Source organism: Megalops cyprinoides, chromosome 4 (genome assembly GCF_013368585.1).
Source record: "Megalops cyprinoides isolate fMegCyp1 chromosome 4, fMegCyp1.pri, whole genome shotgun sequence".
NCBI classification, from domain to species: Eukaryota; Metazoa; Chordata; class Actinopteri; order Elopiformes; family Megalopidae; genus Megalops; species Megalops cyprinoides.
The window spans coordinates 5,327,643-5,345,000 of NC_050586.1; the positions used below are offsets into that span (position 1 = coordinate 5,327,643).

The 17,358-nt window shown below is 40.8% G+C and overlaps 1 protein-coding gene and 3 non-coding genes across 7 annotated transcripts; 1 reads left to right on the top strand and 3 right to left on the bottom strand.

The window, feature by feature from the left end:
* Window positions 1-427: 427 nt before the first annotated feature.
* On the bottom strand, window positions 428-5,036 carry LOC118777105 (Golgi-associated plant pathogenesis-related protein 1-like). 4 transcript variants are annotated; one of them, XM_036527835.1, is made up of 6 exons: window positions 4,964-5,036; window positions 4,177-4,202; window positions 2,819-3,028; window positions 2,390-2,467; window positions 1,538-1,687; window positions 428-862 (listed from the first exon to the last, which is right to left on the bottom strand). In XM_036527835.1, exons 2-6 carry the CDS (start codon window positions 4,181-4,183, stop codon window positions 777-779), a joined length of 531 nt encoding a protein of 176 aa, XP_036383728.1. In that variant the 5' UTR covers window positions 4,184-4,202; window positions 4,964-5,036; the 3' UTR covers window positions 428-776. The 4 variants fall into 4 exon arrangements, with proteins under 4 accessions (XP_036383728.1, XP_036383729.1, XP_036383727.1 ...); XM_036527836.1 differs by lacking the exon at window positions 4,964-5,036 and adding an exon at window positions 4,796-4,957; XM_036527834.1 differs by lacking the exon at window positions 4,964-5,036 and having other exon boundaries at window positions 4,177-4,244.
* Window positions 5,037-8,478: 3,442 nt separating this feature from the next.
* Window positions 8,479-8,550, top strand: trnah-gug. The gene has a single exon. It is a non-coding gene; the product is annotated as a tRNA-His (tRNA).
* Window positions 8,551-12,283: 3,733 nt separating this feature from the next.
* Window positions 12,284-12,355, bottom strand: trnah-gug. The gene has a single exon. It is a non-coding gene; the product is annotated as a tRNA-His (tRNA).
* A 299-nt stretch (window positions 12,356-12,654) lies between these two features.
* trnah-gug lies at window positions 12,655-12,726 on the bottom strand. Its single transcript has one exon. It is a non-coding gene; the product is annotated as a tRNA-His (tRNA).
* Window positions 12,727-17,358: the final 4,632 nt, after the last annotated feature.

The following is a 17,358-nucleotide window of genomic DNA, read 5'->3' on the forward strand; positions in this document are numbered from 1 at the left end:
AAGAGGAATCATTTGCATTGTGTGTGGCAAAGTTTGATAATGACCAGAGAGTACAGCAGTATCCATGTGATGAGTGATCTGAACAGCTACCATGTGCAGGAGTTATTCTTTTACGTATTTGAACACATAAATTCTGACATTGGCTTTTTGTTGGAGTTTGGAATGGACTATGCCTATCGATTTAAATGGAGATCCTTCCCTTCATGCAGACAAACACCTGCATACATATGAATGCAGTCTGGTATTCATGAGTCTGGTCACATGAGTACAGAAATACTGACTGCTTTTACCAGCAACAGAATTCATCCACATCTCCTGAACAGTGACTGTCACAAATGTGAAACATTTGCAAAGACATGATCATAAACATTTTCAGAAACATGAGGCTTTTCAACAGAGTAGTACAAACTTTATTATGTTTGCTGTCATGAAGTATAAAAAGAGATTACATTTTTCCTCTAGTACGTAGTAGTATTTTTTCTCATATATGTATGTAGTATGCATGCTTATTTAAAAAAGAAAGGAATGTGTTGAATCGGTTGGTGCATTTATCGAATGGCATCTCGATCTCTGTGTTACCAAAGATCATAAAACCATGGCATCTCGATCTCTGTGTTACCCGTTGGTGGGATGTTGAAGCGTGTGGAGATTTCTGTGATGGATGCATGGAGGTGGATGCAGAGACCTGCACACACTGTGGCTGGTCAGGCGGGAGGTGACGGCGGGTGGCTGCCCCCCTTACCCCCACCCCCCCGCCGCCAGCCGAGTGACCGGTGCTATAGCAGACTGCAGGATGGCTTTCTGTGCTTGGGGGGGCTGGGGCCCCCCCCGTGTGCCCCTTCTTCTTCTTTGCTTCCGCCAGCTGTAAAATGCACAGCCTTTTAATCCACTGGAAAGAGACAACGAAAGCTGGTGAGGGGGTGTGCCTGGTGTTGTGGGTGGGTGTTGGGTTAGAGTGCCTGGGCGCGGGTGCGGCCGCCGTGGGCTCGGTTAATGCCAGAGAAGTATGGTTCATGACGTGCAGGCCTTCTCGCTGATGGCTGGGTTATTTCTAACATTGTTACAGGTGCATTCGCCTGCATGCAAAAGTTAGGTTGAAAACAACATGGACAGTGTTGTTTTTCTGTAATGCATTGTTAGGAGATGTTATGAGAGTATGAGGTGCTTAATCTTTTAAAAGCAGGTGCTAGCGAAATCTCAGTCTAGGACCTCTTTCATTTTTGTTTGTTTTTTTGACTGCAACTGAATGAAAGAGCCCCAGAATTAATGGTGCCCATTGCTGTCAGACTCACTGGCTCCTGCAGTAACAATGTCTGACCACAAGAGGCACTACAGGGGAAAAGGGCAGCAAGCAGTCATAGCCAAGACGAACAGCGGCTGTCTCTTTTTTCTTTTTTTTGTTACGCTTAGAAATTTTATTATTATTATTATTATTGTTATTGTTATTATGCATTTAAATAATAATACTTTGTGGACTTTGTGCCCATGCAAATACATGCAACCCAAGTGCAAGCCGTGATACTGCTCTTAGAGTTACCTGCAGGAAGGACGTTCTTCTCAAAGTAGCCCTCGTTGCACATGTTGCCTGCAGGACTGTACTGGCCCACCACAAAAATAGTCTGTCCATCCGTCGCCAGGCCGACTCCCACCTCCGTAGTATCCTTCCACACCACCTGGGTGAAGTGCCCTGTGGAAACCAGCAGTGGGCTCAAACTTGCGTCAAAAAACCCTCAAACAACCATCAGCTGATTTTGATATACATCTCCTCAGCCGGTCTTCAGTAATCAGAGAGTTCCCAATGATATAAAAAGTAGCAGCATTATGCTGTTTGGAATGATTATATGACTTTGTGACTCACGGTTTTAGGGTGGAGTAGATTGAAGACTGAGGCAGTAAATGAGAGTAAGTGTGCCTATCTTTGGAGTTATTACAATCTTGATTTAGCTATGACCTTTTCCAAATACATCAGTCAACCGAGGAGTATAATAATAAAATATTTACCAATGAATCATAAATCACCAATATGAATCACAGCATCACACTCTGAGCAACACTGTATCACTTTAGCCACATCCTGCGCTTAATTTTGATGAATGAAATATAAAGATTCTCATTTTACTTAGATTCTGTTACTGTATAGATTGGTTAAACATTATTTTAACGTGAATTATGAGGGTGCATGACAGCAGACCATGATTATGTGGCAATTATGACTGTAATTAAATTTGACTCAAATGACAGAGAAATGTAACAGCATGTTTGGCAGCCTTTTTGTTTTCGGCAGAACACACTTCTATTACATTAAATTACATTACATGACATTCATTTAGCAGGCGCTCTTATCCAGAGCGACTTCCAACAGGAGAGAACAGAAGTGTTTCCCGTTTACCTGTGTTGGACGCAAATCCTGGGTTGCTGAAGTGGTAGTCCTTGATCTCGCTGTACCAGCTATCCACTGCTTCCTTGCCTGTCGAGCACAAATAGTCAACAACTGATGAGTCAAACCAGCAACACAAGCAGAACCACCTTCATTACTGGCAATTTTCTCTGATGAGATTTAGAGTAATTACACTTTTCTTCTGCCAAAAGACAGGCAGCCCAGGCATAATATGATTACATATATAAATGCAACATGCTGTGGTTAAAAAAGAATGCAAAAAACCAGGCACAGGCATCTCCCTTTCTGTGGAGGGAGGGGGTGAGGGGTGGGGGGGGGTGTGAGGGGGCAGGGGGGTGAGGGAGGGAGTTTTGGAGAGGACAGGGGGGTGGGGGGGGGGGGGGAGGGGGCGTGGGAGGGGACGTGTATGTGGTCGCTCACCGGTCAGCTTCTTAGGCCCGGAGCTCCATGCGTAGTACAGGTTCTCTCCGTTCTTGGTGTCGCTGTGCTGCAGCGTTTTGATTGACAGCAGGTGATTGGCCCAGGCCTGGGCCGAGCTGCAGAGGTCCCGGCTCATTGTCAGCGGTGGCGCCTGGTGCTTCTTGCGGTAGGCATTGTGGGTGTCCAAAAACTCTTTCTCAAAGCTGGCGTCTGTCGCAACGCACACACAGATACACACACACATACACACATGCACACACACACACACACAAAACACACATACACACACACACACATACACCACACACACGCAGACATACACACGCGCACACACACGCACGCGCACACACACACACAACACACATGCATGGACACGGTGTGTGTACGTCACAGAAAAACACAAATAAAAGACACTCAGGTGAATAAAGATGACACTGCATTTTCATTGGAAACAAAAGCAAAGGAATGAGGAGGAGTTAAATTAAAGCATATCTCCAGTGGTAAAACACATATTTTTCTCACCTTTCCTGTGGGTGACTGTAATATATGCACATCATCATATAAAGCCTGAGATTAAATATTACTAGATTACAGACAGAGACCATGTCACTCAAAATGGAGGACAGTTTCATTTGCAGCATGATTGTGAAATCACTATTTATATTTTGAGCAAGCAACTAACTAGCTAAACAGGAATCATATGTAAACAAATCATAACAGGTTTCCAAGTTCAGGGCATGCTCATCAAAGTCAACAAAGTAACATTAGCTAATACTGATAAGATTCCAGTGAAGGACTGGAAAATGTTTCAACCTTAATGTGCTGAGGAGATTGGCTTTTATTGGTTTCTACAGCAGCAGAAGCAGCAATAAAGTTAGCTAGCAACTGTAGAGGGTGACGGAAAACTTAATGAAATTTCTAACAAATACCACACTCCCACTGTTAAACTAAGAGCGTTGTATATTTGCTTCTGCAATAAAACGCTGAGCATTTTTACATTTTACGGAGCCGTCCAGATTATAGGATATGACTGATTGTTTCAAGTCAGGCACAAAGAAGCTACAAAAAGTTAGTATTTTACCATTGGAGTTACCCTTTAAAATAAACACCAGCAACAGAGGGCTGGTGTGATGTTCCTCCATTAATTATTGTTCATTCATTAATGGAATATAGAGGTTCAAACAGTAGACCAAGCATGCATAGAATGCATGAAAGGCAGACTAGGACACAGGGGGTGTAAGAGGAGCAGAATGGAAATTCTGAAAACACACGCACTGAATATTAGTTAAAGCAGTTGCTGGCTGACAGTACAAAATTGAGCTGGGAAGGAGAATGAAATGTTTTGAAAGTAGACTCACCTGCCATGGTTTTTGCTCTTCCAAAACTGGAAAACAATGATGCAAATGTTCAGGGCAAGCTACCTGTGAGGATTTGAGTGCTTATCATGCAATATACACAATCGCCATTACAAGTAAAAGCAATCATTTCAAACTGATCAATCCTCACAAAAATATATGGAGATCTAGCTTGTACTATATCTATCCTACAGATGATGCTCCTCCATGTTTGTGTTTATATTTTCCCACATAAATGAAAATTTTTGTTATTTTTGACCTCCCTTCCACACTCACACACGCACACACACACACAGATACACTTCATGGCTTCAGTCTCAGTTTGAATTGCAGAGGAATTGACTTCTTCATTTCAGAGGTAAATACTGAAGTCTCTCAGCAAACAGTGAAGCACAGACACATTTAAAAACGTCTCTCGAATGAACTGCCCTGCAGTTCCTGAAATAATCCGGTTTAGCGCATTTAGAAAGCGTGATTCTCAGCCTCGACACATACATGAGACCAATCCTGCGCAGCTATAAACGCACATTTTGCCCTGTGAGGAACAGACTGATCAGAGTTCAGTTTTATTCTCGATTCGCAGACACAAGCAGCAGCATTGCAAAAGCAGGCTGCTTCCTACCTCCATCTGACGTTTGCTTCTTGGTTGCATGCATGCCTAAACTAAACTAAACCACACACAGGCTTCGACAGGCTTCCTGCTACCATGTTGCTATAACAACTCGCAGCCCAGCGTCGCCGGTGCAGGGGGAGACGTCCAGCTTCCCGCACCCCTGTGCCTCTTACGCACCTGTGTCGACGGTCTGATGCTTTATCCGCTCGGCTCGTGGAGTCTGCCTCCCTCTCTCTCCCTCTCCGCTCACTGCCTGTGACAGAGCTGCAGTGCTATATATCAGAGCTTCCCCATCCCGCCTACGCAGCCTATAGGAGGAAACTCACCTCCTCTGACATTCCTCTGACAGTGGCACTGCCTAAAACCGGGCCACCGTGTGAAGGCGCGTCCCAGACCGTCCCCTGACGTTAATGTGTATGTTACACAATAAACTGACTCGCCCATTGGCCCCAGTTTCACCACCAGGGGAAAAACCTGTGGGCTGATGCACATTTCTCACATTGTCTGCCCTGATGAACAGTCTAAGGTGTAGCTTAAGAAGTGCATCAATGTGTTGGATACGCTTCAAACTGTGGAATAATGTATGTTATGGTGCACTGTGTGAAAAGTATTGTTGTGCAATAAAACTAAGCCATGCCATCTGACAACTCTCTTCTGTCCAATGGCAGAAACTAAGCATGGTCCAGAGAATCAGGACCTCAATTTAATGTATCATCTGAAAGACAGCATTGGTCTCCTGTTAGGTCTCCTCCAGGTTGCTGCTGGAGGTGTTGTGGGTATTGGTGAGCCAGTTGGTGGCAGTCTTTCCTCTGAACCTGACAGGAGACCAGTGCCCCAGTACAGTGATGGGGACACTGTGCTGTAGGAGATGCTGTCTTTCAGATGATACATTAAAGTGAGGCTCTTATTCTCTGTGGTGATGGCCCTTCTCACAAAGGAGTAGAAGGTTCGCTGGTGCCCTGGCTAAACTCCCAATCAGGTTCTTTCAATCTGGCCTTCTTATAATCCTCCAATGTAATCAGTTAAATAACTTCATCCCTCTCCACCTCATCTGATGTGTGGTGACCATTCTTCTGCAAAATGGCTGCCAACAAGGAGGGTGCTACCCTTTAGTGGTGGTTGAGTCCCCCCTTCCACTATTAAGAGATTTGACAGGCTTTAAGGTACTATATAAATGTAATCTGTTATTATTAGCATTATAAGCTATATTTTTTAAAACATTTAGATGATGTTACTGTAATGCCGTCTGACTTCAGGGAACACTTTTTGAATGTTGGGTACATAACAGTTCAGGCAATTGGAGGGGGGGAAGCCATAGCCAGCCAAAATAGTTTTCTGTTTCTCTTTGCTGAGGGACTCCTGTGAGCTATTACACTGCGATGCCATTGTTGTTTGTATTGGTTATCATTAACAGTAATTACCATTATTAACACTAAAACCAAATGAAAGAGCACAGAATGGATTCAGGTGTGTACAAGGCAAAGAGGTGAAAACTAACATTTGAAGGAGAGCTTGTCATTTTTATATTTTCAGGTTAGAAAATTTTGATGTGACACTCAGCTACTGGTGCTATCCAGTGTGCATGCATGACATTACTGGCATTTAGCAGACACTCTTATCCAGAGCACTTTACATCAGTTACAATTTTTTTTTACAATGTTATCCATCTGGATATTTACTGAAGCACTTGTGGTTTATGTACATTGCCCAAGAGTACAACAGCAGTACCACAGTGGGGAACTGAACCAGCAACCTTTCGGTTACAAGTCCTGCTCCTTAACCACCATGTTACACACTGCATACATGTCATCTCCGGCCATACTCAGTAGATCTAAAAACTATTAATCTAATTAATTTCTCATCAACGATTTTAGATATTTTATGTTTTTTTTTCTAAGTAGGTATTTGACAAAATAAGCATTGTTTTTTTCTCTTTCATACAGTGTTTGTACATGACAGCGGGGCAGACAGACATCCTACCCCTCTGGGGACTCACAGATGGTCGGCACACTATACGCAAATCTAGCCTGAGAAGCTTAAAACAAAGCGCCATATATATGCCTCCTCTTCAAACCCTATAATTAAACATAGTCTGTTATTATCTTCAAGTGTCCGAGCACACCACCCCCGCAACCTCCTTCCGAAGGCAGTATAGACGGTGTAAGGTCACAATACATGTGCTCACCTGTTTGCTGTGACCGGCAAAGGCTGAATGATTGACATTCAAATCCTTGCACGATCTGAGCATGTTTTCATCCAGTCACAAACGTATCGAAGCAGCCTGGGCCAGAGAGCGGGACACAACAACAAAGGACTTAAAAACCACAGGTTCTGCTAACTGAAGGCTAGTAAACTTGCCTTGGCCTTGGGTTACAATGTGGTTTGTTATTATTGTTTTAGGCATGGAAGGCTGTTTAATTATACTGTAGCAATTAGGGAGCTGACTCACCAAGCATTTTTAACAGGGCTTTTTAACAAGCCAATATTTAAGGCAATTGATTCCACACTTATTTTTTTATTGATTGCATTAACCTTAAACCGTTTTATCAATAACCCTCCACTTCTGTTATGGTCCTATTCTCTGTTTAAACAGGGACACACAGCTTTTGCCAGGCAGTTATAAAGATGGGAGTCGACTCACAACTAGTTTTTTTGTTGTTGTTGTTGTTGTTGTCGTTATCCAGAGCAACACTTCCAGAGTAAGTTCCTCTGAATAGGCGAGTGTGCTAAACTTAGCTGTAAATGTTTTTGTAACCAAAACACCTCACACTCCAGCCAGGAATGCATGTTGCATCAGGTGTGAATTCCTCTGTGGGCACATTTGAATATCGTTGTTGTTGTGCCAGAAAATAAAAGGTCAATATTGCAGTTAAAATGAATTGTTTTTGCATTTATACACAAATTATATGCATATGGAGGTCAGACATAGGCAGGTCAAGTAACTATGCAGCTCATAGAGTTGCTAAGAACTACTGTAATGAAAACAATGGACAGCTTACCCAGTAAAGGCTATTAAAAGATGAATTTTGGGTTTTATGAAATATTTTAAAAACTTTAATAGCTACTGCGTGAAGAGTGGTAAAAAAATACGGTCGTAAAAGGTATAGCCATTTAGAACACCCAAAACATCGGAAGCACAACTCCCAAAATTAAGTTATTCCAGGAACCATTTCTGAATAGTTGGTATATAACCTATGAACTGGATTTATACTTTGTTTTGGTTTTGTGGTGTGAGCTTTTGTGCCATAAATGATGGAATAAAATTGGGAGGGCATTTTAAAAGGGGGCAATCTCACTCGGATCGACCCTGCCCCACTGAGGTCATAGCCTAGGGTGTCTGACCTAAACAGCCCCAAAAAAATAATTGGATTACCTCACATAAACTATTTTCTGATATTTTTTCTAATATTTAGCTTTGCTCAGACGCTAATATTTAGCTTTGCTCAGACGCGCTTTTGAAATACTTGATGATTCTGATAGTTACGTGGACTTGATGATACAAGAAAGGTATCACTGCTGTATGTAAAACCCCCACGAAATGTGCATTTTCTCTTATTTGTCCCATATATGATAGTTACACTGTTTCTGCCTTTGATGACATCTCCAGTGCCTCCCTGGTATTTATAACACATTAAAAGCTACACACAGGTATGGCACAGTCTGAAGTGCCAGGCACAGTTGGTGGGTGGCTTGCCGTGATCGTATAGTGGTTAGTACTCTGCGTTGTGGCCGCAGCAACCCCGGTTCGAATCCGGGTCACGGCATGCATTAACTCTGGCTTTTATGGATAATCAAAAAAGAAACAAATTTGTACATGAAAACAAATGCAATTCAATATATACATGTTTCGATTAAGGAAGCTAAACAAGGCGAGTCTTTCATCCCTGGGTATTTTAGGGTGGTAGTGTAGCATAGTGGTTAAGGAGCAGGACTCTGAAAGGTTGCTGGTTTGATTCCCCACTGGGGCACTACTGCTGTACCCTTGGGCAAGGTACTTAACCCACAATTGCCTCAGTAAATATCCAGCTGTATAAATGAATAACGTGGAAAACATTGTAACCTACGTAAGTTGTTCTGCATAAGAGCTTCTGCTAAATGCCAATAATGTAATGCAATGATAACATTATATAAAAAAAGATGCTTACGGTCCGTACACACAAGCAAACCTCTGTAATTTCAGCTATAATACTTATCCCAGTTCAGCCGATTGTATAAAAACACAGACTGAAGATGAAACAGTTGAACACTGAAACTTGTCTTGTCTCCAAAGCATGGTGATGATTGTTCTGTGAGGCTAATTGGGTCGTTAAAGGCTCGTTAAGAAGCCAGCCCGCTGACAGTCCGTGCTGCGAGCGCTGGAACATGGATAGGCTTCTGACCGGACTCTCCCCCCGTGGGACCCTTTAAAAGTATATGTTATTTCCTTCCTTCTCGTGTACATTTTGACACGTCTTTGCTGGACGTCTGGATGAGGGGGCAGCACAGTGTCAGGAAGAATACCGCACATTTATCTCAAACGTCCGTCGCGTACGATGCGAGATGCATGCCATGAATGTGGGGTAATGTCGGGATATTGACAGATTCCCCGCTTTCTCAAACTCAATCAGAACATGCCAAAAAGGGCACAGGGACAGAGCCAGGGAGGGGTCGCTCTAAACGCGGACTTCTCCGTTAAAGATTCCCAATTCTTGTTGTTAGATGCCATATCTGTTCTTTGGGAAGGTAGTGTTTTTTGTTAAGATTATTCCTAGGTGTGTCCTCACAGCAGGTTGGGTTGCATGCTTGCGTATTTGTTTGCTTTTTAAGTGTTTTGTTTGCTTTTTTTAGTGGGTTTGTGTCTCTGCCCACGTTCAGCGCTTATTGTGTACACGGCAGGCATTATTGTAGGACTTGTAAGTTGTTCTGAATAAGAGCCTCTATAAAATAATACATAAATAAACCCTATTGTTATTATTATTGTTATCGTACGTAGTAGTATACTTCTTTTTGGTCTAGACTACCCACAATATTGGAGGGTAGTCGAGGGTAGTCTCTTTCTAGTCTAGTTCTACAGACCTTACTGGACATGCATTGCTGTGGAAAGCTATGGCGTTTGGGGACAAGTCCATGTAATAAATATGAAAGCAATATATTGTCATAAACATAAATATATAAATAAACAATATGTGCATAAACAATTTCAACTTCTGTCGAAACCTTGGTTTCATTATCAGAGAACTGCAGTACGACGCTGTGTTAGAAGTGGATCAGTTTGGTTCTCATTACGCAAAACACGTGCCAGCTCTGTACCCCCATTCAGCGGCAAACACCACATGAAGTAAAACTGTTCATATTAAACACATTCCCATGACAACCTTGCGTTTATAGGCCATAGTGTGCCTTTACACAGTGATTGCTGTGGCGTGTCCATATGTTACACATTTCAGGCCCCAGACAGACCTATGAGCTATGTCTGTATCCACGCATGTCTCTGCTCGGCTGCTTTCCTGTCAATCCGGTGTCCTGTTTGCCACCTTGTGATCTTTGAAACACATAATAACCTATAATTAGAAGAAAGGAATTTTTACTGGTTGCAGTGCCATTAAGGAAAGCAGCACCATGACATTTTTTTTTTTGCAAGATTTTCAAAAAAAAAAAAAACTGTAAAAAAAAAAAAAGAAAAAACATAACAAAAACAAAACAAAGTATAGAACATAATCCATTATTTGATCCCCCCCCCATATATACACATTTTACAAAACCAGAGACTTGCAATAAAACACAAAATTAGTTTAGTGTTGAAATTAAATCATTTATTATCTGGAGAGAAATGAAGTAACTATGTCCTTATAAAATATGTCAACAGTAAGTTTATACTAATAAACTCACAATTTATAAAACACGATATTTGTGAATATTATATTTCTTATGAACATTTTCCTTTAAATTATGGTAAAATAAAAAAAATACATTAATGATCAAGTGAATGTTATAAAACTTCATCTGTGTGTCATATTTCTCATTTTTATGTGACCACATGTTTTTGTCAACATCTCTGCGAATATCATGTTATGCAATGCATTGTGGGAGGAAAAAAAAATGACAAATCCATGCCAGGCATTAAGCTTGTTTAGTGATGTATGGCAGCTCCTGTGGAAAGCCAGCTTTCTCATTAGCGTGGCGATCCTAAACCCTCCATCTCCAGACAGTGGTAGGTAAATGAGGCAGAATACTGCTACACCTTTAAAGCATACAGCTTCACACAAGATGTCCCCCACATCAGAAAGGTTACTGGGCTTTTTGTGGTGTTTTGGTTGCAAACATATTGTTTAAAGCAAATGTCCATTCATACTGCCCCACCCATCTCTGTTCTTTTTTATCATGTTATTATTATTTCATTATTATTATTGGCATTTAACAGACACTCTTATCTAGAGTGACTTACATCAATTACAGGTTTTTATAGTTCTATCCATTTATACAGCTGGATATTTACTGAGGCAATTGTGGGTTAAGTACCTTGCCCAAAGATACAGCAGCAATCTTTCAGTTACAAGTCCTGCTCCTTAACCATTATGCTACGCTGCCGCTCGAACATGTATATATTGAATTGCATTTGTTTTCATGTATACATTTGGGTTTTTTCGTTTATGGGTTAAATACCTTGGCCAAGGGTACAGCAGTAGTGCCCCTGTGGGGAATCAAGCCGGCAACCTTTCGGTTACTAGTCCTGCTCCTACCATTATGTTATATTGCTGTCACAAAAACCTTCAATGATGAAAGAGTTTGATTGTTTTGTTTCTTTAACCTAAAAATGCGTGCATTGAATTGGATTTCATTTTTGTGTGGGTTTTTTCATTTATTCGTAAAAGCCACAGCTAGTGTATGCCGTGACCCGGATTCAGACTGCGGTTGTTGTAGTCACAACGCAGAATACTAACCACTATACGATCACGGCAAGCCACCCGCCCACTGTGAGTGACACCTCAGACTATTTCAGTTATAAATCCTGCTCTTTAATCACTATACTACACTGCCAACCTAGAATCTAGAATACTCAGGGAAAGAGTTTCATTGTTTAGCTTCTTTAGCTGAAACATGCATATATTGAATTTTTGTTTTCATGTATATATTTGAGTTTTTTTCCCCTTTTATTCATAAAAACCACAGTTAATGCATGCCGTGACCTGGATTCGAACCGGGGTTGCTGCGGCCACAACGCAGAGTACTAACCACTATACGATCACGGCAAGCCACCCACCAACCATGAGTGACACCTGTGTGTGACCCCTCAGACTGAGCCATACCTGTGTGTCGCTTTTAATGTGTTATAAATGCCAGGGAGAAACAGTGTAACTATCATATATGGGACAAAGAAGAGAAAATGCACGGGTCAGAGTGGTTTTACAAACAGCAGTGATACCTTTCCTATATTACAGAGTCACGTATCTATCAGAATCATCGAGCATTTCAAAATGAGCATTTTTTTGTTTATGCATAAAAGCCAGAGTTAGTGTATGCCGTGACCCGGATTCGAACCGGGGTTGCTGCGGCCACAACGCAGAGTACTAACCACTATACGATCACGGCAAGCCAGCCACCAACTGTGAGTGATATGTGTGTGTGACCCCTCAGACTGAGCCATACCTGTGTGTAGCTTTTAATGTGTTATAAATACCAGGGAGACACTGGAGATGTCATCAAAGGCAGAAACAATGTAACTCTCATATACGGGACAAATAAGAGAAAATGCACATCATGGGGGTTTTACATACAGCAGTGATACCTTTCCTGTATCGCTGTGTGCATGTACGTATCAGAATCATCAAGTATTTCAAAAGCACAACTGACCATTTTTTCGTTTATGCATAAAAGCCACAGTTAGCGTATGCCGTGACCCGGATTCGAACCGGGGTTGCTGCGGCCACAACGCAGAGTACTAACCACTATACGATCACGGCAAGCCACCCACCAACCCACAGAGATGGCCTCTCCCCTGTGCAGATTCACTCAGCTGGTCTGGAAGTGCTCTGGAGGGATCTGCAGTGTGGGGGTGTTGGCTTGGTGACTGATTGGGAGGGACTGTTCCATCCATGTTGCTTACTCTGATCCCCTTACCATAGCAATGCCACTGGGCTAAAGGAGCAGGACCTGGCTAACAGGAAAGGTATGAGGTAAAAATGTCACATTGTGATATAACTGATTCTATTGTACACTGCCACTATGTAGCGCTGTGAGCCTGCTCTACTCTTGATTTGCGGTATTTTATTCTAATTTGATCGCCCTCGGAAAGTACTAAGAATTGTGAAATCAGTGACTCTCCTGAATGTGTCAGTGCATGCTGATGCTGCTCCTGGCAACACTGAGATCTTTCTTGCAGTTTTTTTTTTTTTTTTTAACTGGAATCATTAGTGCAGGTGTTTAACTTAGATCATTCTTGTATATTTATTTCATGAAGTTTGTCACTGTACAACTTTTCACTAAATTATAGAAATGCACATAGAGAAGTACAGTTTTGAACAATGCAGTTTTGAATTTTGCTGTTTGTCCAAAACAAAAAAAACATTATTTTTTGCAAGACTTTGAGTTTCGGAAGTCACGTTTTCAGTTTTACATTTATTTGTGATGCTATAATTGTGAGGTAATGTATTTCAGCACTCACTGCTTACAAACCTGCAATTATGAAACCGGTTTGACATTTTATAATGTTTTATGTACACAAGCCCTGGAGCCCGTCTCTCTGCCTGTGTGTGTAAAAGTTTGGTGGGTAAAACTGTGAAGGGGAGAGTGGCTTACTAGTACATTCCTTTGACTCTGTGTAAAATTAAGGGCTTTTGGAGGAAAAAAAGGGCCTGGCAATTAGAAGAACCTCTCATTTCTGAAGAATTTCTCAGTGGGACATGAGGTGGCCTGCTGCTCACATCTGTGTGTCTTCCTTACCACAGATGCTGCCTGGTGCCAAATGGGTTTCCATTAAAAAGCGAGCTTTTAGCTTTTTTCACTTTGTTGTGTTTTTTTTTTTCTTTTTTAAGCAAATGGAAACAACACAAACAAGACTTTAAAGCTTTAAAGAATTAGAAGAATTAGAAAATAATAGTTTTGTTAAAAAAAAACCTTGTATTTGTATTTTTTGTCATTTTTTACCCATGCAAAATAAAGAAGGGATTCCAGGGTTTCACCTGCCTCTGGCAGGTGATGCCACTGTCTGAAAGAAGGTGATCCAACAAAAGGTTTTGTCCTATTAAAGGGTCTGTCCCTGGAGTCTTTTTTTTTCTTTTTTTAGACTTTGAGAAGTGGTCCATTCCCAGTCACCTTGGAAAGAATAATCTGACTCTCAGATGGACTTTCTTGCTTAAACTACAGGCTCACCTTACTAATTCTGGATATATTACATCTGAAATTATCAAAATTTGAGGCTAAAATTTGTGACCAGATTGTGACCGTGGACCGGCAGACATGAAACAAAGCAACAACTGGAAAAAGTAGTTTGTAGTCCCTCCTACACAGTCTCTAATCCCACTGCAATAAATCCCAGAACTGTAACGCCATTCACGGTGTGGGAGACACAGGAATCGGAATAAAATTGTTGTGGTATTAGCCTCTCCTTGCCGACATTAAATCCCTGCTGACCACAGGAAGGGTCACAGAGCACATTTTCACAGCTGAAGGAGTTACTATACACTGATGTTGTTATTCCTCTTCTCACCACCAGGGGAAGCACTGAGCTAATGCCAACGCACACACTTTATGACTTCTCAACCATTATACTTCATACCTTCTTTATGACCAAAAGGGACATTCTGGCTCCTTCTAGCATTCCACTGGCCATTTTGTTTTGTGAGTGTCTGTCCCTGAAGAAAAGGTTCCAATACAAAAATAAAATAAAATAAAAAAAATAAAAAATAAATAAAAAGAGCATTCTCAATATATGTGGTGCTCATGAAGATACAAACAACGGTCAAGTCTAAATTCAGTCACCCAAACTCTGTGAATGTTTGTAGTTTTGAGTGTTTGCAGTGATGAGCAAATAAGACACAAAACAAATGTCAGACATCATGACAACGTGTGGTATATTGTATAATGTTCAAACACACAGCAAGCCTTGTGTTAGCTGATCAAACAGACAGAATTTCTCCAGAGTTTTTCATGCCTGCATGCAGTTAGACTGTACTGTACAGTCTAGAGTAGCGTTGGCATAGAAGATGTCATGTCATGTGTTGGGGGACAGTTGTTTGGTGTTCTGTTAAACTTATTGATTTGCCAATTAGTGATGTATATAACAATATCACAGAGATATCATGATCAATTCGAGATTTCATCAAGGTATACACAAAAATTGATGATAATTTTATTGACACAAGGCTGTACATCAATCAGCTAACTCAATCAAGTTTATACCTTTCAGACTTTTGTGTTATAGTGTCAATCATTTTTTGGAAAAGAACTTCCATGATGGAACTTCCATGATGTCAAATCTAATCTAATAAAAATCATTTTTTTGTAACATATGTTATTTACTAAAGGCTGAGTTGTATTAATAAAAATAATCACTGTGTTGTGGATTTGTGCTTTTTTGCACTGTTGTTGAAAAAAATTTTCAGGCCATATTACATTTAGTTTTTCAGCATCAGTTTTTGCTCCAATAACACCTATAGCCTACTTTTCTTTTACAAGTTCTTGAACTGAAAACACTTCTCATACTGTAACAATGCCCTTGTCATATCCTCTCCGTTTGATTGAATTCTAATTTATTTGAGCATTCTAATTTTTAAAAAAATTTGATACAGCAATTATGGGTTGCTTATCTGCTGTTTGTCAGCATAGCAGTTGAAAACCATAGTGTACTTCAATTTCTTAAAGAATGTAAACATGGCTTAGAGAAATACTCCAGCTCATAAGAACTGATCCTTTGTGATTCATGCACAGAATTGCTGTCACTGAATATGTGGTTTCTGAGTACAGTTACATTTAGGTTAAAGTGGTGAACATGTGGAATTATTCAGGAGACCACCTCTACATTGGAGAAAACATTTCTGAACATTTATGTTCAAAATTCAATTTGAGTTTCTCTTTGAGGCACAACTTTTCCTTCCACATGGAGAAAAGTGGCCACAGCATTAGGGCCAAACAACCTTTGGCGGTCCAATAGGAGTGACCGGTATGTGGAAATATTTTTTTTTGTGGAATGGGGTGCATAGCCGCATGAGAACTTTGGTTTAAGGATGCAGAAACTCCCCTTGGAGATCAGAAGAGGATCAGGTTTAAAACATTTTTGCCTTAAACCGTAGTAAAGTCCCTTTGGATGTGCCTTTGTGTATCACTACCTTACACAAGATCAATACCCCCTTTCCCATATATTTGTAGAATTTTTTTTATGTTTTGTGTGTGTGTGTGTTTTCATGTTTGTGTGTGTGTGTAGGAACTTGCCCATGATTTGACATCACAGCTTCGACAGGCAGAACTGGAGTGAACTTGCTTCTTTAAAACGCTTGTTGGTTTGGAATGAATTTTAATTTTTTTTTTTTAATTCTGCGAACAAACGGGTGATGAGCAATATTGCAGAATCTGAAAGTGTTGAGCAAGTACAGACCGAGCGAAGCGATCCGTCTGCCATCATGCAATCTTTCACAGAGCTCATTTTGAGGGATTTGCATCCACAAAAGGGCCTTCACAACGTGTCAGTTACAATCCAAATTCAATCCAGGTAGCAAGCAAACTTGAGGCAGTACTGTACAGCTGACCCATCTTCTGTTCGGTGGAACAGGGGATGGTATACTCTGCCATGCCATAGGCAGAACATAGACAAGAGGCAACATGCACGCAGCCTTTGAACAACATAACCTAAAGTCCAGCACCTACAGGCACATTCCAACTACGGCTTTGTTTGACAGGAAGCGGGTTGTAGCCCATCTTAAAAGATGTGTGACAGTAAGAACTGCAATTGTTAAATGTCAGAAAACAAATAAAAAACACATCTGTAAGGTTGTTGATATATAGTATCATGACATGAAATTGACTACATATTATTGAAGATACAGCAGAGTATTAGGGTGATGGCAATTTTGTGTGAATGAACCTGTAGTTCTGTGGGCAACTAAACAAGTTATTTTAGGTAGTGTGATTACTATGATTATTCCAAATATATATTTTCAAATAAATATATAGATATACGGTATATGTTTGATATTAGCTAAATCAGTATATTTAATATATGTAAAACATTGTCATTTTATGTGTAAGATGTTCATCATAAAATTCCTCTACACTCAAGAATAAATTGATAGTTTCATATAAAGAACTTAACAAAACTTTCAAATATAGTAATTAATATGGCTGGTATGCAGGTACAAACTTCCATATTGTTGATTGCTTTTGCTGTAACCCGACGAACAATGTGGATCTTGATCCAGAGGACAAAGCATTCCTCTCTACAGCAAGTGTTGACATGAGGGATTTCGATACCACTTCGATACTAGATACCAGTCGGCACCAGTGTCCACTCGCCCACGCCTAAATCGTGTTTTCGTCGGTTTCTCTCGAGGCGGTAGACATTTCTAGACTAAAATGCAGCCTCAGTTAATTTGCATTTTTTT

Coding starts and splice junctions, on each gene's coding strand:
- LOC118777105 (XM_036527835.1), bottom strand. Junction 2,468..2,818: donor CGGGCCTAAGAAGCTGACCG/GTGAGCGACCAC, acceptor TGTGCTCGACAG/GCAAGGAAGCAGTGGATAGC. Junction 863..1,537: donor GAAGAACGTCCTTCCTGCAG/GTAACTCTAAGA, acceptor TGCATTTTACAG/CTGGCGGAAGCAAAGAAGAA.